Source organism: Naegleria lovaniensis (assembly GCF_003324165.1).
Source record: "Naegleria lovaniensis strain ATCC 30569 chromosome Unknown tig003, whole genome shotgun sequence".
Lineage (NCBI taxonomy): Eukaryota > Heterolobosea > Eutetramitea > Acrasida > Naegleriidae > Naegleria > Naegleria lovaniensis.
In genome coordinates this window covers 365,085-386,896 of record NW_025407825.1, presented here as the reverse complement: position 1 = coordinate 386,896, position 21,812 = coordinate 365,085, and the positions used below count along the sequence as shown (strand labels likewise).

Genomic DNA, 21,812 nt, shown 5'->3' with positions numbered 1-21,812 from the left:
TAGGGGGTCAACATTAAGAATTTGAGGAGTGTTTATGAAGCAGATGGCTGCTATCTATTAACACTGAATTCTGATAATATTGATCAGCAGGTGTGATGTTCAACAAGTTTTTTCAGTTTTTGAATTCAAAAATTGAAACAACAAATCCAAATGGGTCCATCATTCCGAAAGTTATGAAACCTCTCAACTCTTCCAATACTCATGCTTCAACCCCACTAGGGACCAATGCTTCCCTTGCGAGTGGTTGCCTCACTTCAAGTTGCAACAGCACTACATTCATTGGGATTCCGAATGAAACAAAAGAGAATATTCGGAATGAATTGATGGAGAATGAAGAAACAAATTTGAAAATTAATATTATTCTTGAATCATTCTTTGAATTTACAAGATGCCATTCAAGGCTTGTACATATGGCATTATTTGCCTCAGAATTTGCCTCGAATCGTGTTATTAAATTTTGTCCTGAATGTAACGAGAAACAGTGTCCTTTCAATTCTTCATCATCGGCTGCTGTTAATTCTTCATCGAGTAACATGAACAATGATTCCAATGATGGTACCATCACTCCTCCCAATGATTTTTCGCTCTACAAGGAAATATATTCTGCTTATACTTTTGAATGCAAAGAACGATCCTTATCTCGGAATGATATGATTAATGGCACTCCTCAATTCTATTACACCAAGATTAATATAGCAAATACTGATTTGACCTCAATGAAAGAATATTCATTGTTGAGCAGTCCATACATGCATGAACGATTGCAATTTGGATCTGCCTATTTATATTTTCCTTTTATTTCTTCACTAAATTCAGAAACGGAAACTGAAGAACTTCAACGCGTATTTAAGGAAACGTGTTGTGAAAATATTAAGAAATATTTATTGGAGCAAATGAAAATTCCAAGAGAATCATATGTTGGAGTGACCATGCAAAAGGCAATGCTTGTTGAAAAACATCAACTTTCTTCTTATTTTTATGAAAAGAAGCAATTCATGAAGGATTTTCTAAATTGTGATTTTGAAAAATCAAGACTGTATGGAAACAATTTTCATCATTTAGAAAGCACGAGAAATACAGAAGACCAGAATTTGAAATTCGAACTTGTTGAAATTTCTTCCCCTGAAGAATATTCTCAATTTTGGATTTGCCAAAGCGATGCTTTTTGTGGAGTTCCACAAATTTCGAAACCTCTCACCGACCTCGTCAAACAAAGTTATACACAAGAAATTTCAAGACATGATGACACGGTCATTGTTGGTGTAAAGGCGTTTTGTCCCTCCTCGAACAGCTATGAGATTGTTTCTTGTGGTGAATTGGTGATGGGTAAAGAATGTGCCTCCATAAATCATGTTGCCACACGCGAAGGACATCGAAATAAGGGTTATGCTACGTTTATCATGATTGCCTTGTTGGACATTGCAGTCAATCGACGTGGATACAACAAGGTTGTGTTGGAAGCTACTGGCATGGGCATTCAGATCTACCAAAGATTAGGCTTTTCTCCATTCTTTGAATATTACATATTCGAATTGGATCACAAAAACTAGAGAGTATAACATTGAGTACGATTCACATTCGAATTACAACACACCCTGCAGAAACAGTCCAACTACGTTCTAAAAACATTCAATTTCAAATAAGCTTGCTTTTGGAACACTCGTTGTTCACGAAATAAATGGACAATTCTCAAGGAACAACAAACAAAATATTCACAGCCAAACCTGTCTGATATTAACACCACCAACATGGACGCAAAACAACCACTCTACACAGGACAAGCTCAATTCGTACAGCAACCACCTTCCCAGCAATATCCTCCACAAGGTTATTATGTGGATCCGAATCAACAAGTGGTCACCTATCAACAAACCACAACAGTGGCAGCAGCTCGTGAGCCCAATGAAGAAGATGCAAACACTGCCATGATTATGTTTGTTATTGGATTTTTCTTTGGTCTTTTATGGATTGTGAATTTTGCAATGGTAAGTAAGTCTAGAGTTGTTCTCACGGCCAATTAATAACAACCATCTCTCTAATCATTCGCACTTTTGCTCCGAACTCCAGTATCGTAACTCACCAAATTATAGAGCTCAACAATTTGCCAAATACAGTCTCTATGCTTTCATCATTAGTTTGATTTTTGCTGTTGTATTGATTGTGTTTTCCATCGTTTTGCCAATAATTGTTACGGCTGCGGCTGTTTCAACCCATTAAACATGGGTGATCATCCCAACAACTCTCTGCAGCTCAAATAAACTTGCGCGTTCTTAGTTTGACACCACACACGGAACAAAAAAATCTTTGAGTACTGCTATCCTTGCCTTCCTCTCTCAACACAAGTTCGATCATTGAAAATGGAACAACAACCACTCTACACTGGACAATCACAATTCTATCAACAACCACCACCTCAGCAATACCCAACCCAACAACAAGTCTATACGCCACAATATTATGTTCAACCTTCCGAAACAACTGCGTATCATCAAACCGTTGCAACCACTCATTATGCGTCGAGTGGTGTAAATGAAGAAGATGCCAACACTGCCATGTTAATGTTCGTCATTGGCTTCTTCTTTGGTATTTTATGGATAGTGAACTATGCGATGGTAAGTAGTAGTAATTACATTAACAAATTCCTAATCAGGATTCCAAAATATCATTAATAATAATTAAAATCTCAAAATGCAACGAACTTCCAATAGTACCGAAACTCTCCTAATCAAAAGGCTCAACAGTATGCAAAGTATAGCTTGATGGCTTTTGTCATTTCATTGATATTATCTGTGGTTCTAACTTTTGTATGCATTCTTATTCCAATCATCATGATATCTTCTGTACCTAGCTACAATTAAAATTATTTATTCCAGTACACTAGAAAGTGTTTTTCTGCTTCTTGTCAGTCATGAACTTTCGTTTCTTCTTTTTTTGATCTGTTGGGGGTTGGTTGCAGACAGGCTCTTCTTCGTCCTCTTTCTTTTTGTCGTCTGAGGAAACTGAAGACACAGAACGTTTTGGAGAAATTTTCTTTCTTGGGGATGGTTCTGGAATAGCAACGTCATTGTTGTCTTCAAAATTGTCGCTTAGTAGCTCATTTAAGGTATCAGGGCTCAATCTACTTGTTTTCTCAATACTTCTTAGATCTCTAGAAATTGCTTTTTTGTCAAGGTTGTATAATTCGAGAATCCTTCTCTGAGAATTAATGGAATAAACATTACCATCATTTGTTCTGATAGGTCCTGTCTCAATTAAATCAAGTATCGATTTGTGATGAATGTTTTTGTGAGGTTCAATTTCCACACCATTTCCTGAAAGGTAATAGATCAAAGGTTTGGCGTCATGCTCACTTTCTTGGAGATCAGATTCTAACATCTCTGTAGCTTGTAGAAGATTTGTTTTGCTTTCGTTTGAGAGCAATTCCTTTCTCAATTCTTCATTGTCCAACTTCTCTAGTCTTGAGGCACAAATAATTTCATAAACGTCAATTCCAGGACCTCTTTTCAGTTTTCCTTTACGAATTGTCTCTCCTGATTCTTCATTCACAACTAAATTGGTGTTGAGTATCTTTTTCTTGGATTTTTCAACTTTTTTGCTAATCTTTCTTTTGGTAATTTGTGGTTTAACAAACTTTTTCTTGCCATTATATGATACGCAATTAAAGACAGACAGATCGATTAATTCCTTCTCAAGCTCTGGGTTGAGCTCAGAAGAAGGTTTGCTTCTTTTTTCCAGCTCTGTCACTAAGAATTCAGTGCATTTGGAAACCATGTCAACAGTGTCACATAATAAATCCATGTTGCTTGAGGAAAATATAAAGTTTTCTCCAATTTCAACATTCTCTTTTGATTTCACAGATTCTTGACTTTTTTCGTCCTCTTCTTTTCCATTTGCTCGATATTTTTCTTCTTCAGGAGAGTTTGCCAATTCATTTTCACTGTCATCCTTTAGAAGCTGAGAAATATCTTTCCTTTTTTGCTTAGCAGCTCTAACCCTTAAACTGGTTTTTGTTGCAATTTTTGAACTTGTATCCGTCGATTCTATAGCAGTTGAGCCCGTAACATCAGATGCAGGTTGATCTTTCTTTTTGACTGGCTTGGGCGGTTTGACTTTCTTGGTTGGAGTTCCGTTCTGCAAAACTGTGGTACTGATTGCATTGTTGGCACTCTCGTTTGCCGATGGAGAAGTAGCCAACGATGTTTGTGGATGTTTTGGTTTTGGTTTTTTCTGCAAAGTGTTTGAAGGAGGTGGGCCTTTCTTTTTCATAGCAGAAGGTGGTTGAAGTTTTTTCCTTTCTTGATGATATACTTGGCCATTGGGAGCGTGATGAGGTTTTGGAGATGAATGTGACTTTGTGAAAGAGCCTGCATCATCTGGAACGCTATCCATGGGATGGGTGTTTGCAATTCCTCTACTATAAACATCAGATTGGTAGTGATTATAAGATGCATGATGTGAAGAAATACCTGGGGAGTATTCGTCATGGGGATAATATCCACCATACATGTTTGATGTTGAATAGTATTCACCATATCTTGTTGAAGGATATGAATATTGCTGTGGTGAGGTATATGAATAGGGTGGATGAGAACTTGTATGTTGAGTCTGGAAGTTATGAGTTGAGCTATATGATGGTATCTCAGTTTTAAGTTGTTGGAGCGATTCCTTGTCACGTTTCAATCGTTGCATCATTTCATCGAGAGCTTTTCTTGTGCTTAACACTCCACCTTCTGTCTTTGACGGTGTTATCGACTTGGATTCAGCATTGAATGAAGATTGAACAGTTGCTTGGGGTGAAATCGTGTCTGCTGAATGGTTCGATGATCTCATATACTTGTCTTCTAGCACTGTAGATGCTGATTGATGCTTACTGTATGCATAATAGGGTGAAGACGTATATGACGAATGAGATGGTTGAGTGTGTGGTGGTAGTGGTGAATTTAAATCTTGTGTTGCAGTACTAGGCGGAGGAGGAGGAGTAACAGCTGTTGATGCTGTGGATGGATAGTACTGAGAAGGATATCTTGTTGTGAATGAATGGTGTGGATTGTTGTTGGAAATAGGAATATCCTCTTCAATATCTTCTGCTGGCTGCATGGATCGATCGTATCCGACAGAGCCAACAGCATGTACATATTGAGATGTGGTTGTTGCTGGTTTTCTATTAAAGGAAGTAAGTGAAGAAGGATAATGGTAGAGTGATGAGTGAGCTGCATTGGTATTATTATACAAACCATCTTCTCGATTATAGTATGAACTAGTACTACTGTTGCTATTGGGTAATGAGCTCTTCCCACTTGCATGGTAGAAGGATGAAGATGAGGATGAATGGTGAGGAGGGTGTGAACCATATGAGTGATGATGGTGATGGTGCGAGCCTTGCACACCATAAGAACCATTATCATCATAACTATAATGGTGATATTTTGAATCATGAGCGCCGAGTTGCGTCGAGTGATGACTCGTCGTCGTTGACGACATTGGCATGAGACGAGCTGCGGCGGAACTATTCCCACCAGAGGATGTGTAATAATCATGATAGTTATGTGCATATGAAGATGCTGTCGAGGAATGGTGATTTCCAACAGCAGCATGATGGCTCGAGTAGTATGGAGTAGAACCAGCAAGACCATGCGCTGAAACTTCTCGACTAGAAGTTTCAGTTTGCAAGTAGGATGGATGTGGTGGTTGTTGCATGATGATGGATATGGTTGGTGATGATGGGAATGAAGCAACTGATGGAGTTATTTGGTTATTTGAAACGAAACGGCGTTTGGATCAAAAATTGATACAGCTATCCGCAGACTTGGGTTATATTGATGAAAATTTCAAAATAGTGTCGCGCGTTGATAGAACAACGTATCCCAAGTAATAAATATTTAGATGTTGCTAAAAACTAATAGAAAGTACTTGAATCGATCCCAAATGGATGGTCGTGATGTATGTAAATTGGACCACAAAGAGGAATATAACAATGTAGAGTCAAGAGAACTCAATATGAATAAATAAATAGGTGCAATGATGAAAAGGCCACAACACTTTGATGATGACCAAATCCACAAGTATAGCAATGTGCAAAGTCCACGTCAACTGTTCTCAACGATGCTGCCTGTTGCTGTTTTGGGAGGTTGGATCCGGAAGGTTGTTTTAGATTCTTTTTTTTGTGTTCTTTTCCAAGTATAGGCCAACCCGACATTAGTCATCCGTGAACATGCGCCAAAAGAGATTGAAAAAGTTAGATTTTGAGTGTTGCAAGAGGATGATGATGAGACAGCGTTAGGTGGTGTGGTTAGACATGGTTCATATTAACAAGGGATAAGTACATGATGAAATTTAAAGCGGTTTGATGATTGGACGGATTTGGTAATTGTAAGAGAGAGGATGATGAATGATCAGAAATGTGAGAGATCAAGCAGTATCATGATGTTGTTGTACGTTTGTTGTTGTTTATCAATGAGAATTATCATTCAATAATAATACCGAGCCATAAATAAATACGATTGCATGAGGAATAATTGGCAAAGTACATATTTCTCCAAGAACAATTATTACTACTCGGCTACTACTTACAACTACAACACAGAAACTCCCAGTGGAATACAAAGCGAGGAAGCAATGGTACCAAGCAGATTCTTGATTGTTTTCAAATGAAACTCTGTTGATGCAACGTGTAGTTCTTGTGCTGATTTTGGTCAGATGAATTGGTCGATCCAATTTCAGCAGTTGAGTTGATGGTGATGATGATGAAGACAATCTCAAAGGAAAGCTCTGTGTTTCCTCTTTGAAGGCTTTTGATGATGACTGATAATAACCAACACTACGAAGGAAAGGGTAATTTTTTGGATTGGTTCTTCAAAGCGGACAAAGTATTTCTTTTCGAACTGTCCAAATTAGACAGTACGGAATCGATAAGAGATAAAATGTGCATGATTTGCATTTAATATGTTAAAAATTCATAGAGAACAATTCTTGTCCAACTCTGTCAAGATCACCATTGTACTGTTTGAGCAATTTGATTTGTAACTCCTTGGTACCAGGTGCTTGACACTCTTCCAAAGCTTGCAATTCATGGCGGTATTTCTCAAAGTCAGGATCGACGACAGTGGGCTGAGATGGTGGCTGAGGTGATCTACTTGTGTTATTGCTCATGCCACTCGTGTTAAGTGGATGTGGTTGATTTAAGGTTACACTATTTCCAAGATTCTTTGGCTGTGATGGCATGAAAGTTGTATTCATTGGTGGATTCATAATTTGATTCATTGGCTGCATCATGGATGGAGGTTGAGTCATTGCACCAAAAGGTTGAAGTTGTGGCTGAGGTGGTTGGCCCATTGGAGATCTCATCATGGGTGGTTGATTAAAAGGTGGTTGGAATGGTACCTGTGGTTGCAATGGTTGATGAGGGAACGAAGGAGGCTGAATAGGTGGTTGTTGAACCTGTGGTGGTTGTTGTGGCTTTGGTTGCTGAACGACAGGTGGCTGCTGTTGAACAGGTGGTTGTTGAACAACAGGCGGAGATTGTGGCTTTGGCTGCTGAACGACTGGTGGTTGTTGAACTACTGGTGGCTGTTCAGGCTTCTTCTCCTGTACGACTGGACTGGTATTGGTTGAAGGTGGTGGCGATTGAACGGTTGGCTTCTTTTGAAGAGTAGCCTTCAATTTGAAAACAGGAACTGTTGAAGCATACTTGATTGCTTCAGCCCATTCTTCTTCGGTGTCAAACCGGATGAATTCGTTTTGATCATCAAACCAAGCAAGATCGAGATCCTTGTCAGCGACGCTGGTAAAGCTTTTAACTTTAGCATTGATTTTCTTGAGATCAAAGGAAGCATCAATCGTGGTACGTCTAATTTCATCATCAGGAAGATAAACCTTTGTGATGATGGAAGTTGGTTTTTGAAGATTTTGTTGCTTTGTTAATTGATTAAATTGATCTTGAGACATTGGCCATTGTTGTTGTTGATATGGTTGCTGGGGAGGCATCTGTTGTGGTGGGTATGTGTTGCTTGTGCTCATGTTGATGGGTCTTCCGCTAAACATGATGATGGTGTTGAAGATTGAATAACCACGTGATGGTAATTTTTATGTTGTTGTTCGAACCTAAATGGAGCCACTGAGAGTTTTTTATTCTTTTCGAAAATATATTTTTGAACGTGATCGCTACGTGTTAAAGGGAACAAGTTCCTTTGTTACACCAGCAGGGTTTTTATTGGAGAGAATTCTCAAATCTATCTCTCGTGAGTGGTGGGTACAGTTTGATTCGAGTTGTATACATATTCATTTTTCAATGGCGCCCAATCCTCTCTACAATAAAAAATGCAAGATCGTACTACAACCATGTCCCGAGCATCAAGTGAATCCAGCATGAGATCAAGGGCATCAACTCCATCACATGAACATCAAACAAACGTTCATGATCCTCATAATATTTTGTCGTATCAATTCGATGAATGTTTTGCGTGGGGGATGAACAATTTGCAACTAGGAACCCAACAAGATATAAATCAAGACTCTCTCATCAATGTTGTTTCAGTTCCGACAAGAATTAACAATGAACAATTTTTAAGTAGTAATGAACAAATTGGATTCGTTGCATCCGGAGGCAGTCACACAGTCATAATTACAACCAACCATCGAGTACTTTCATTTGGAAAAAATCAAAATGGGCAAGTAAGTATCTGACATCTTGCTCTGTAAAATGACACATCTTCCTCAATCAGCTTGGTCATGGTAATTTTGAAGACTCATCCTCTCCAAAGGAAGTACAGTTCGATTTAATGGATGATGTTATTGTTTACAGTGCTTGCGGTGATCGCCACACAGTGTTTCTTAGCAACAAGGGGAGAGTGTATGTTTGTGGTAAGTGTTAATTCTGAGAGAGTGTGTCTTATGAGCATCGTTTTTTAGGAGCAAATTTCAACTATCAACTAGGATTAGGTCACATGAGCAACGTTTCATCTCCAACACTTGTGGAACAAATGATGTCAAGAAAAATTCGACGAGCATCGTGTGGAGCTAGGCATACAGTGCTTATTACAGGAAAAGGAAAAATATTTACTGCTGGTTTGGGAGCATTTGGACAGCTCGGTAAGTATATAGCCTGTTGATGACATTAAGATTCTAAAGTTGTAAAAGGACATGGTGATTTCGAAGATCAACCATACTTTAGACATGTGGAGGATATCGATTGGTTATGCTCTTCATGTTCAAGCAAGGAACATGTTAATGTTGCATTGAGTTCAAATTACGAAGGTTTGTTTTTGAGGGTTGAAATGTGCTTTGTTTGGTATGCTAATATTAATATATACTAGTGTACCAATGGGGAGGCAGAAGCGTTGACTCTGAAAGTGAGCAAATTAAGGATTGTGTCCCTACTCTTTTGTTTAGTTCTCTAAACGGACGTAGAATTGTTCAAATTGCAGCAAGCACGTATCATGCGTTAGCTAGGACTTCAGATGGAAGTGTGTATTGTTGGGGTTACAATCTTGACAATGCTGGATATATGAGATTGTTGAAACATATTGAAATGAGTGATGAAAATCTCCTACACAAGCCATTCCTTGTGGAATCAGAGAAACAACTTTCTGAGAAGTGTTTAGATTTGTCACCCAAGTATATAATTAGGAAAAATGATTTAACTGTTTATAGAAACCACTTTTTCAGTAATAATAAGATTGTATGGATTGCTTGTTCTGAAACCTGTAACTATGTGGTGACAGAAAAGGGGGATGTTTATGTATTTGGAAAAGGCAGTTATGGAGAGTCAGGATTGGGCGACGATAGAACGAGTTACATTGATTATCCAGAAAAAATCGCTGTGTTGCAAGGAAAAAAAGTGGTAAGAGTGGTTGCTTCAACTCATTCAGCATTTGCTTTAACGAGCGATAATTCAATGCAACAACAAGACGATAATTTATTTTTCGAAATGAAATTAGAGCAAAAGCCACAAGAAAACCAGAAGTAAACATGTTTACTAGCTAATTCTTGTTTGCAACGTATTGGACATATCGATTCAAATTAGTGTTAATGTTTCGCAAAAGTTGCACATGAACAGGAAGCACTGTGTATCGACTTGGATGCAATGGTGACACAGACAGCCAGCTCAGGTTATAAAACTGTTTGCAAATATGTCTGATATTACCAATGTGCAAACATTTCTCAGTACCTTTAACAAACAACTTAATTTCAATCACGCTCTTGTTATTACAAATATCCTGTCGTCTTCCATCCTGCAATAAATCCTGTGGTCTTTCCTCTGTTGATGAAATAATATAGCCATATTCTTCGTGAACATGCATATATGACATTACGCCGGTGTGTGATGTGTCAAGTCCTTCAGATGGTCTATTCTTGAAAAATTGTAATGTTGGATTATCGTTAAGAGACACCAGGTACATGGCCCCATTATGGCCTGATTCCTTAATTTTTCCCCATGCAGCAAGCTCTTCATCTGACATTGACACAACTTGATGATTCTCTGTTGGAGCAACCTTACAAACAGTATACTCCCAAGAAAATTCAATGTGATGGCTACTAGAATTTAGGCTTGTCATGTAAATGGTGCTTTGCTCATGAATTTTTTGAATCACAGCTTCCATCCTTCTTCCATCGTCAGCCATAACATTGGTGCTATCAATAATTGTAGATTCGAGTAAATTTCCAGAATAGTCGGACCATACAACAGTGACAAAAAATTCGCCATTGGTTTCTTCAGTAATGCTGTATGCACAGTGAAGAGTAAGCTTTTGTTGTTGAATTTCTGAGAAAGGTGATCGGTTGTTTCGACTGGTATCTGGAGCGACCTCAATTGGGGTAAGCACAAATGCAGGTTCGTGAAGAAGCGAAAAATAGCCTGAAAGATTGTTCCATCGTTTTTGTTGTCTTCTACACTTGTTGTAAACGGACAAGGATATTTGTTTGAGAGTGGCTAAAGGATAGTTTAAATATGGCTCATCCACTATTTTTTGATCAATGAACTGCAACATTAACAATAGGAATGATCAAAAAATTAATAAAAGTTACGAAACATCCGGTACTTACATGGATGAATGGCATGACATCACTTTCTTGACTGATATTCAATTGTAAATGATCTAAAATATTGCCAAAAATATGATAAAGCATGCTACTCATTGGTATGGATGTGGCTTCTTCCATCTTTTCGGCCAGATGAAAAGGGAAAACGACATAGATAAATACGTTTTCATCTTTAGGATTATTGTTGTAAAAAGAAATTATTCCTTGCTCTACAAATTGGGGTTATAAACAAATCACGATCAAAGATACATACCTGCTCTTTTTGCTGCCTTTTGGAATTGCTCAATAAATTCTTCCATTTGAGATTTTTGAGATTTGATATTGGTGGATGTACTTGGTTGGAAATATCTATTGTATGTGATTGGAATGATACCTTCTGAAACTAATTCATTGTGAATTGGTAAATGAATTCCAAGCTTACACATCTCGTAAATGGAGCTTAAATTTTCAAAAAAGCCATTCAAATCTGAGAATAGTCCGTCATTGGTGTTAAATGCTGATGGTTCGACACCAATCACACAATAATTTATCTAAAAGGTGACAGTTTAGTATGTGTAATGAGAAAATCAAAAAACTTACCTTTTTGGGAGGTGCATATGGCTCAAGAAGCGATTTTTCCCATTCATTGATGATTTCAGGATGAGAGTCAAGCCATTGCTCCATATACCCAACACGTATTGTTGGTGTTTCTAGTGGTTGGAAATAAGAGTGTTCCATATTCACTGGCCCCTTAATATTTTCCTCTCCTTCTGTTTTAGTTAACAGTTCTGATATCTTAAACAGTACAGAAATTACTTCATCGTTCGTTATATGTGGAAGAGAGGATTCTGATTGATACCAGTATCTAGACACAATTTGAATAGACTCCAATAGTGTGTTTGAAACCTCGATAGAAGATTGCTGGTTTGACTGAAAGTCGTAGCCTTTCCAGCAACCATCCAACATAAATGAAAGTAATTCTCCCTTTTTAACAGGACCAGCATTATCATCCGATATATAATAAAGAGCCTGTTTCAAGATATCAGAGATGGTGATGCTTGAATCTGTGTTTGATACAATGTCTATTAGTTCTGAAACGTCAGAATGTGCAAAATCAAAATTCGTAATTTCTTCGTCATACACCTCTTCAACGGTGGTTGTTAGAGCAGTCTCTGCAATCTCCTTAATTTCTTCTTTTTTAGCATTCTTTTTCTTGTTTTTCTTTTCTCTTTTTTGCCGTTTCTCTTTTGGCATTTGTGTCAATAATGAGAATTGTTCCATTGAGCTTGTTGGAGGACAAAAATTTGTTTTTCTTGGATATTCCATCTCATCAGTGGTGCATAATGTATAAGATGGAGTGCTGTAGTATGAAATAAAGTCATTTGCGAATATTTCTGACTTGACTGATGGTTTTTCATCTTTCAGATCAATAAAATTGCTTAAAAAATTGGGTGCTGCTGAAAGCATTTTGGTTTGTGGCTCATATACTAAATTTTCTTCTTTAAATGCAATCTGCATGTCTTGAATAGATCTACGTTGTGCTTCTCTCTGATCCAATAATTGTTTAAATTCGTTGATTTCATCTTGATGAGATTTAGTGCTTGTTACTGGGGTTGTTTGCGGTTGCTCTAACGACGGAGATGGCATGACCGTGTTCGTAGGTGTCGTTTCAGATTGTACTGTTTCAATAGTTGTACTAGATGGTAAAGTTTCCAAAGTAGTAGGAGGTTGTAGATTATCATTCGGTTCGTTCCAATCAAACGAGTCCAGAAGTTGATTGAACTGATCTGCTGTCAGCTCTTTTGCTGCTTGGTCTTCGAGTTGGCTTTCTGATTTTTGAGCTACAAAATTAGCTTCCATTGGAATAGCTTCTTGGTCAACAGTTAGTAAAGATTGAGGAACGGATGGTGGTGGCATTGCGACAGTCGCAGTATCCTCTTTCTTTACATCGACCATTGACAGATTGAGAAGTGTTGGTGATGCTGTCAACATTGGTGTATGTTCCTTTTTTTCTTTTCTTGTGTAAGCATAGGCCGGTAAAACAACCTCTGTTTTTTGTTTTTTAGTGGAAGCAGCCTTTCCATTGGAGGAAGCTTCAGCATTTGATGCTCGCTTGGTGTTTTTGGCAGAGTTGTTAGGTGTGTTGCCTGATTGAATCTTGTTTTTTTGTTGTAATTTGGACCTAGGTGGATTTTGGCGAGGTGTATTTCTGTAAGAAGGAAAATACTTCTCTAGGTTCTGATCATTATTTTCAATAGCAAGTAGATATTCGTCACAAGTGAAAGATATTGGTGTTCCTTCTATTAGAACTGTTGCTTGAGTTTTTGCATTGTATTCGTCACTAGACGAAGTTTTGTCTTTTGTGGTCAATCGTGCAGGAAGGCCCCTAAATGGAGTGTACACTGTCACAAGATAACATGTTTGATATCGAGTGACATCTATCAATAAACTTACCCCAAAACGGCGTTTTTTGGCTTTTGGAAGATATTCTTGAAATTGTGTCTTCCGAGTTTAGCTTTTTGAACATCTTCTTTTTTACATTAATAAATACTTTCAATGTGAAATTGTTGTGAACTATACAAGTAACAGAAAACCCTGTAATTGATATTAAGCTTGAATTGTCAGAGGTAACGGTCTTTTCACTACCTGCAAGAAAAATAAAATTTCCTTGGCATGAATATGAATGCTCCAAAATTAAAGTACTTTCATGAGTACATTTTGTCAATAACAATGCCAGAACTAGTTTTAAACATACTTTTGAATCCAGTTTTTTGTCGCAACAGTTAAAAGTTTGGTTTCATCCTCTGGTAAACTTGAAAAATCAGAAAAACTCTTTTTCTCGACTATCCAATGATGAATAATTTCACGCACTTGTACCAAACTTACTTTTAACATCTAAATTATTATCATTAATTATTGACTGAATCTTTTCTTTTCGCGATAAGTGATGCCTAAGAAAGAAAAACAAATATAATTCGTTCGGAACAAGCAGCGCATAGGGTATCAAAATTCTTTGCTTGTTCAACTCTCCTTGCACTAGCTGATGTAACCGTGTCAATTCTCCACTAATTTTCCACAACTCAAATGATATATTATCGTCATGTCCCGATGATGTATTACAATTCTTTTTCATTGAAACGCCATCATAACAACATGTTGTTACATGATATTATGGTATCACAATTGTATAACAATTGTATATTCAGCACATTGAATACAATCCGATCATCATCAACAATTGATTGGCAAGCAGAGAAACAAAACCTACAATTTCAAAGGTGTTGGTGAGCATGTGGAGGAGAGACGATCGTCCTTTGAATATTTTTAAAAAAGGTGAACAAAACTTTCAAGAAGCGTCTCCAATTTAATTGTGGAGGAGTTTATGCAGAATAAAAGCATTGATCAATTAATAATAACAATTAAAAGAAAGCTGAGGCTTCCAGTGTTGGATAATTCTTTCATTACGCCGACTTGTGCCTCACGAATCACAAATGGAATATTTTCATCGGCTAGCATTTCACCCATCAGCAAATCAAAAGAAAAAAATTATCTTTACCACGACAACCTCAGTGGGTGGCAAGACCTTCAAGAGATCGAGCTCTTTCATCATCTCAAACATCAATTTTTAGATAACAGCGAACCACACTAATTTATCGAGATTGAGAGTGTTCTGCTGCTGCTGTTGTTTTGGTCATCATTATTCTTTGTCGGAATTCGATATCGAAAAAACATCTAAAATTAATAATAACTTTCATCATGATGAAGATACGAGGCTTGAAGCAAAACCAATTGCCATCATCCTGGCTCATTGTGTTATCCATCGCGATGATCTTCTTGTGGACAAGTATCGGTTTGGTACGAGCCAATGAAAACACAACAATAACCACCAATAATCTCTCTTCTTCTTCTCATAACACAAATGAGGTACCAGAATGTACACTAGATGATTACGGAGCAACCTATACTCCTTGCGTGAAAATGAGTGACACAAGGACTGTTGTTTATTACAAGAAGAATAATTGCAGTGGAGGAGTATCACTACCAATTTCAACAGAAACTCTCCCTTGCAGTAAGTTTTGATTGAATTCATATACCTTTTTAAAATTCTTTGAAAAGATTTAACATGTAGCAATGGTCAATTTTTGAGACCACCTTTTGTGAAATGTGAGCCATGTAGTCCTGGTGAATTTAGTTTTTCTGAAGGAATTCTCACCAATGATTGGGAAGAATTACCAGATTCCATGAAAACAAATTGTGTTTCTGAAGGAGTTAAAAATCCAAAATGTTCTTCATGGAAGGCTTCAACCAATTACAAATATATTCATTCAGGAGATCAATCAGAATCCACAGGAACAGTGTCATCTGTTCTCACTTATTATGTTGATATTTTGAGAGAGGTTGGAAAACTTGAATTTAGTTTCCGTGTAGATGCTGATACTGGAAATGGATTGGAACTGTATATTGACAATCAACAAGTATTAGAAAGAACAAGCTATGTGCATGAATATACAGTCAAATCATTTACATTGACAAAAGGTTATCATGTGATTGAATGGAGATTTGAAAAAGCATCTGCACAATCCTCCAGTACCAAACAAATGGCATATATCAAATGGGTCAAAATATATGGAGATAAGTTATCTGTTGAGTATTGTACCAAGTGTCCAGCAGGTACTTTTAACAATGAACATGGACAAGCTTCTTGCACAGCATGTCCTTTGGACACTTTTAGTGACAAACCTGGACAAACTCAATGTCAACCTTGTCCAGACAATACCTATGCATTGTCAGGATCTACCTCTTGCTCTCCAAAACCTTCATGTACTGCTCTAGATTATGCAGCTCATTATACTCCATGCTCAAACGGTAAAAGAAAATTAATCTATGAATGGAAAAAGCCTAAAATTTGCAATGGAGGTGTTGAACTTCCAACGAATAAGGACAATGAAGAATGCAATCAATGCCCAACAGGATTATTCCGTAAGAATGATGAATGTCAACGATGTGCTGGAAAGGGAGAATATTACGATTTGAAAGAACTAAAATGTAAAAAATGTTACGAAGGTTACTATGCATTGAAATACCTTCGTTATGATTCTAATTTCTTCAATGAGATGACTTCATTACCTTCGCATTGGTCTACCAAATGTCTCGGAGAATGCGATAAGGAACATAAGGGTTGGTCCATTGTATCCAATGTTGAAAAGAGAGAAGCCTATCTCGATGCTGGTGCTAATGGCTATGGCGATGAAAGTGTTCTCTCCATTCCCATTGAATTATATACGGATGGATCCATCAGTATTGAATACGAGTTGAGTTCTACCACTCCGACGAAGACTACTACAACAACAACAAGTACTACTACTACAACAGGCAAACCTGAAGATCATTTAACTGCATCGGAGGATGAGGACACTTCCGTACTCTTATTCTTTATCAATCGAACATTGGTTGGAGATTTCTCTCGACAAACCCTCAAAGAGTTAAAAGGTACATTCAAAACAAGATATTATCCTGCTGGACATTACCTTCTTACGTTTGCTTTTGAAAAGTATGACTCTCCGATTAAGCAATCAACCGTTCTCATCAAATCCATTATTGTAGAGGGAGAAGTTTCAGGTGCTTCCGATAAATGTTATGAATGTCGAGAAGGTCACTATTGTCCTCAAGGTACTGATGAGCATTTACCATGTCGTCCTGGAACTTACTCAAATATTAGACAAGAAGCATGTATGGCTTGCTATAGAAACACTTTCCAAAACAAGTTTGGACAAAATAAGTGTCTTAATTGTGGAGCTGGTACCTTTTCTAATGCAGGAAGCCCAGATTGTGTGAATACTTGCCTCTTTTCTGTCCCTGGAACTGAGATTGTGTACAATTTGACGAATTTGCAAAGTGCCCTGAACAGTGAGTTGAACGTGTTTGGTCCTCTCGCACTGCCCAACTCTCCTCTCAAGCTTTATTTTAATCTTTGTAACAAATTTGACACGGCTTACACCAAATTCTGTCAAAAAGAGTCAAGACTTTCAGTTTTATCAGAACAACGTAAGGAAGTGACAACCAGAAATCGTAGAAAGGGTTACACGACCTATTCGTGTGTAGAAGATGATTCAAGTGAAAATCCAAAGTATCATACAAGTGGCGACATGGGATCCACTATTTCATATTATCAATCTCCAAAAGGGGATGGTCTCACTGTCTACCTTGGTACCGATTACAAGTGTGCCAATAACGAAGGTGTCTATAACACAAAAATTGAATTGAAATGCAATCCAAAAGAAGGCATTGGTAAACCAGTTATTGTGACTGAAGTGAGTGAAACAGGAGTAATGTCACTTTCTGATGTTTGCTCGACTAAGATCTTGTGGGAAAGTCATGCTGCTTGCCCTATTTGTACTGTTTATGACTATGAGGCCGTGGTCAGCAGTGATTGTGAGAATGGAAGAAGAAAGAAGACATGGTTTTTGAAACCAAGTGCAAAATGTTATCCATACTCTGGATCATCAGCTCCTTTACCTGAGGAAGATGTTTCTTGTATTACCTGTTCCCAAGATGATTATACCTTTGTTGAGACAAAATGTGTAAATGGAGTTTTCAAGAAAAAGTACGTTTGGAAGGAACCACGAGATTGCTTTGGAGGTATTGAACTTCCAGAGGACGAAACACTCACTTGTGATGAGTTGGAAATTGGAAAACTTACTGCTGTCACTGGATTGTCTATCACTGCAGCAGTGTTTGTGTGTCTGCTTGTTGGTATTTGTTTCTTCTACTTTAGAAACAAGCAGCTTTATGAACAATATGAAATGTTGGGTCAAAAAGAGACTCCAGATATTGAAATGTTGAATAGTGGCTCTGGTGTGTTAGAATTGATGGGCAATGAAAGTTCATCAGATGATGACATGGGGTTCACAACCACTAAAACAATTAACATCACAGACAGCGACGAAGATGATCGAGTTTAAAAGATCTCATCCCAGGCAACGATGCTGTTTACGGTCAAGTGATCATGTAAACAACACAGAGAAGGGATTTAATAGTGATCGTTGAAACTTGTACAAACATTATTTATTAACTCAATTAAGAAAAAATTATGGCTTACATTTAATGAAAATTTGTCTAAAACTTCTTTTTCTTCTTCTGATTAAATCCTCCATTGGTAAACGATCGTTTCTTTTTACTTTTCTTCTCTTCCTCTTCATCTCCAAAATATTGAGTAAAATAACCGGCAAACTGTTTGCACGTGTTGATAAAGGATCGATCTTGATGAATGTAAATCCTTCTCCAACACAAATCAGGACTGACTCGCAAAATAGTTGAGAGTAATGATTCTTTGTTAATGTTAGTAGGTGACATTAAAGCGTCAAATGCATTGCTGAAAGAGTTTCTAATTGAGAGAAGTCCACTAGTACCTTTAGACACGTTATTATGTGCATTTGTTGGATCAATGATATTTGGTGAAAATTTGAGACTTGACGAGTATCCACTACGTATTTTCATGACGTAGGGCAAATATTTTCCTTCTCCGCTTGGACTAATGGCTGTAAAGTAATAATTGAAGTATCGGCCATAAAGGGCGAAAAAGTCTATTAACAGTGTTCCTAGTGATGTAACATCTCTTTCTTCAATGCTTGAATTGCTTGTATGCATTTGTAAATGACTAATAATCATTAAACTTAAACCATAGCTGGACAGTCCTCCGTGCAAGACCATGTTTGAATTTCGTTGTTTTAAAAAGTATTTGAGAAAGTAACATAAATATTTAAAGGCAGGATACTTCTCACTACTTTTTCTAATAAACTCTACACTTGAATCTGTGTCTGCATTGTTGCAAGAAACATCCACTTCCTGAAGAGACAGTGCCTCTTTAAACTTGACAATTGGCACGTTTGCATTTCTAATAAAATTAATTTCCACAAACTCAGTGGACCTGTTGAGCTCTCTATTGAGCTTTTCAAGAAACGATTTTTGTGAGTTGGATTTTGAAATAACATGTAAATCAAGGTCACTTCCTGGTAACATTAATCCTGCAGGATAACTACCAAAAAGTTGAATTTTGCAATTGGGATCTATACCCTTACATAACTTGGTGACCTTCTCGATAACACGTTCTCTCACTAGTTCCTCTTCTTTTGTCTGTTTTACAAAGTTGTAGAAATCAATTAATTCAAAATGTAATCGTAAAGGAGGGGAATATGAGGCATAACTTTGAGTTTGCCAAGGAATTGAGGTTTGATATTTTGCATAGGCATTATGTGCTTCATAATTAAATTGATGATTGGTTATTGTATCATCAATTTTAATATAACCTTCAGCACTTTCCTCTTCATTATTTTCTGTAATATTATTTGAAACGTCATCATCATCATCATCGTTATCCAACACCTCTGTTGGGCTTTGGTCTGCTAGTAATGTGCTTGGTGAAACAGCACCAGGTTGTTCTCTGCTATCATTACTGCTTGAAGAAACTCCGCCTAGCACTGAAGCGATTGAAGAACTTGCAAGGCTTTCGCTTACATTCTTTTTTCTATTTTTCAAAGCAGCAATTCTCTCCTTCACGGAACTTGAAAGGATGGGTTTTGCATCGGATTTTTGTCCAGGAGCCATTTCAATGTTGTAGTGATGAGACCATTGAGATTGAGCACTTGAAAATAAGGAGAGAATATTATCTCGAGTTTTGGTGACTTGTGCTACTTCTGCAGCATTTTCCTCTTTTAATTGGTCGTTGGTTTCTGTGGAGGTTTCTTCCGTCTGTCCAATGGTTATATTGTTTAATGTTGTTGTTTTATCATCATGATGATGATCCGAAATATGGTTGGTTCCGTTTTGGTTTGGTGTTGTTGCACTTTGAAAATTATTTCCTTCATCTTTTTCGTCCTCACTATCATCAAAACTTATAAAATCCAAATTAGCCTTCTTTTTCATAGATTGTTGAATTATTGTACTACTGTTGTGGTCATCATCGGAATCTGATTCGGCCAGCACGTTCAGATTGAGAGGCATTTTGTTGAGCGTTTTTTTTGTTCAATCTAAACTTTGAATTTAATGATATTAACTCTAGGATTTGAAAATGTGTTGTTAATTATTAACTCACACTGTTCTGATAGAAATAAAAACATTTATTGTGAGAATAATTGTTTGTAATTTCTTGTCAGTTTGTCAATAAAGGACACTTCTTCCCTAGCACAAGGGTTAACTGGAATGAGATTTGATAGTTTGTTGTTTTCAACTTGTATATTTCGATTAGTGTCCAAAATAATCACGTCCCCGTTATTTAACACTTCCTCAATTCTCTTGGAGATTGGCAGTATTGTGGCAGCTCCGTTACTTAATTTATACAAGTTGAGTCGATCTTCCGAGTCTTGTGGTAGTTTGTGGTTGTTGTTCTTAATTTTTCCATAGTCTGCAATGAGGTCAAGCGTTTTACCTGATGACCATAATCGACTTAATTTCATTGGTACTCCTTTCGTTGCATCTAACGTAATGTACACAGTTGTTTTTACAGAATCAGCATCATCGAGATGTTTGTTTTTTAAAGGAATGATGTACTGCGTAGGATGTGACAAAGAAGGGTTTGAGGTAGTTGGTTTGGATGTGCTTATGGACGATGTCCTCGAAGATAGGTTGATCTTATTTTTCTCTACTTGATTCTCATTGTGAAGCTTCCTTAATAGTGAATTAGCTTTTGGTAGCTCAGTTTTAGGTTGGGAATGATCGAGAGGTATTTGTTGCTTCTTTAAATGAATGCAATGATGATCCTCTGCATGTCTGTGAAACGCACAAAATGACTTGTTACATTGACTACATTTGCACATTTGAAATTCGTTACATCCCCCAAATGCACAATTATCATCTTTTCGTTTCTCAACTTTGCATCCATTCTCAATATGTCTATGAATCACTAAATTGTTGTCTTCGAGAGGAAACTGTTTGGAAACAAACACTCCACACAATGGACACTGAGGAATTTCGCTCTTCTTTAATTCCATTTCAATATTAAAGGAGGGACATTGATGAGAAGCACATTCTCGATGTTTGGAACAAAAATGTTGATGACAATGTGAACACTCAAAGGGAAGAAAGTCCTTTTGTCTACACGTTTCCACACAACAGTGTTTGCCTAGGTCATAAAATTCTGTCATTGCTAATCAAAGTCTGTGATGAAGATGGGGTTTGATGTTATTTTTTTGAATGTAGGCAGCTGCTTTATTTCAATTTAAGGAAATGGACAACGTTAAAATAAAAATAGCGGAGAGTTCCTTAGTGCCAGACAAGCTTCGGAAGAGGACTTTCTTGACATTACGGAAACGCACAAATACTTGTTGTCATTGTTGAATGAACATTTCAGTCCTTGGAATTACAGTTACTGTATTGGTGCATGAAACTTGTTCAATTCTCGGGTCAGCCAATTGAGTCCCTGGGATCATGTACATTTCCCGCAACAGCCTGAATTGTTGTCTTTCATCCCTGACGTGTTAGGTTAGAAGGTTACGTCCCTAATTTGCATCAAAATTCTCGGAGCTATCAATGTCCGGCTTAAAAGACTCTTTTTTCAAAAAAAACAAAGTTATTGATGCTGAACCCTTCGCTTGCAACCTGGGGCTGGGTTCTGACCGTGCTGTTATTATTTACACACTCGACGTGTGCACAATTTTCAGTGCTCGACAACATTTCACACTCAGAGGGAGATGCTGTGCTCAATTAACTCGGAACGGAGATTTGAGATCGGTCTTCCTTAATGAAATTGAAAGAGGTGGCGGGAATTGGGAGATACCATTTTTTTTTGAACGTTCCAGTGA

General features: G+C 37.4%; 10 protein-coding genes across 10 annotated transcripts; 5 read left to right on the top strand and 5 right to left on the bottom strand.

Moving 5' to 3' along the window:
• Window positions 1–173: 173 nt before the first annotated feature.
• C9374_009615 (uncharacterized protein) lies at window positions 174–1,550 on the top strand (the record flags this gene model as incomplete). The annotated part of the gene is made up of 1 exon (XM_044699822.1): window positions 174–1,550. One exon carries the CDS (start codon window positions 174–176, stop codon window positions 1,548–1,550), a length of 1,377 nt encoding a protein of 458 aa, XP_044554932.1.
• A 198-nt stretch (window positions 1,551–1,748) lies between these two features.
• On the top strand, window positions 1,749–2,217 carry C9374_009614 (uncharacterized protein; the record flags this gene model as incomplete). Its single annotated transcript, XM_044699821.1, has 2 exons — window positions 1,749–1,985; window positions 2,068–2,217. 2 exons carry the CDS (start codon window positions 1,749–1,751, stop codon window positions 2,215–2,217), a joined length of 387 nt encoding a protein of 128 aa, XP_044554931.1.
• Window positions 2,218–2,357: 140 nt separating this feature from the next.
• C9374_009613 (uncharacterized protein) lies at window positions 2,358–2,858 on the top strand (the record flags this gene model as incomplete). Its single annotated transcript, XM_044699820.1, has 2 exons — window positions 2,358–2,612; window positions 2,709–2,858. 2 exons carry the CDS (start codon window positions 2,358–2,360, stop codon window positions 2,856–2,858), a joined length of 405 nt encoding a protein of 134 aa, XP_044554930.1.
• Window positions 2,859–2,877: 19 nt separating this feature from the next.
• On the bottom strand, window positions 2,878–5,697 carry C9374_009612 (uncharacterized protein; the record flags this gene model as incomplete). The annotated part of the gene is made up of 1 exon (XM_044699819.1): window positions 2,878–5,697. One exon carries the CDS (start codon window positions 5,695–5,697, stop codon window positions 2,878–2,880), a length of 2,820 nt encoding a protein of 939 aa, XP_044554929.1.
• Window positions 5,698–6,945: 1,248 nt separating this feature from the next.
• Window positions 6,946–8,040, bottom strand: C9374_009611 (uncharacterized protein; the record flags this gene model as incomplete). Its single annotated transcript, XM_044699818.1, has 1 exon — window positions 6,946–8,040. The coding sequence occupies one exon, from the start codon at window positions 8,038–8,040 to the stop codon at window positions 6,946–6,948; it is 1,095 nt and encodes a 364-aa protein (XP_044554928.1).
• A 276-nt stretch (window positions 8,041–8,316) lies between these two features.
• On the top strand, window positions 8,317–9,964 carry C9374_009610 (uncharacterized protein; the record flags this gene model as incomplete). Its single annotated transcript, XM_044699817.1, has 5 exons — window positions 8,317–8,670; window positions 8,721–8,859; window positions 8,908–9,087; window positions 9,136–9,252; window positions 9,312–9,964. The coding sequence occupies 5 exons, from the start codon at window positions 8,317–8,319 to the stop codon at window positions 9,962–9,964; spliced, it is 1,443 nt and encodes a 480-aa protein (XP_044554927.1).
• Window positions 9,965–9,977: 13 nt separating this feature from the next.
• Window positions 9,978–14,308, bottom strand: C9374_009609 (uncharacterized protein; the record flags this gene model as incomplete). The annotated part of the gene is made up of 8 exons (XM_044699815.1): window positions 9,978–10,976; window positions 11,041–11,246; window positions 11,291–11,567; window positions 11,617–13,418; window positions 13,471–13,718; window positions 13,772–13,859; window positions 13,903–14,140; window positions 14,285–14,308. 8 exons carry the CDS (start codon window positions 14,306–14,308, stop codon window positions 9,978–9,980), a joined length of 3,882 nt encoding a protein of 1,293 aa, XP_044554926.1.
• Window positions 14,309–14,841: 533 nt separating this feature from the next.
• Window positions 14,842–17,978, top strand: C9374_009608 (uncharacterized protein; the record flags this gene model as incomplete). The annotated part of the gene is made up of 2 exons (XM_044699814.1): window positions 14,842–15,085; window positions 15,133–17,978. The coding sequence occupies 2 exons, from the start codon at window positions 14,842–14,844 to the stop codon at window positions 17,976–17,978; spliced, it is 3,090 nt and encodes a 1,029-aa protein (XP_044554925.1).
• Window positions 17,979–18,132: 154 nt separating this feature from the next.
• C9374_009607 (uncharacterized protein) lies at window positions 18,133–20,016 on the bottom strand (the record flags this gene model as incomplete). Its single annotated transcript, XM_044699813.1, has 1 exon — window positions 18,133–20,016. One exon carries the CDS (start codon window positions 20,014–20,016, stop codon window positions 18,133–18,135), a length of 1,884 nt encoding a protein of 627 aa, XP_044554924.1.
• A 116-nt stretch (window positions 20,017–20,132) lies between these two features.
• Window positions 20,133–21,002, bottom strand: C9374_009606 (uncharacterized protein; the record flags this gene model as incomplete). The annotated part of the gene is made up of 1 exon (XM_044699812.1): window positions 20,133–21,002. One exon carries the CDS (start codon window positions 21,000–21,002, stop codon window positions 20,133–20,135), a length of 870 nt encoding a protein of 289 aa, XP_044554923.1.
• Window positions 21,003–21,812: the final 810 nt, after the last annotated feature.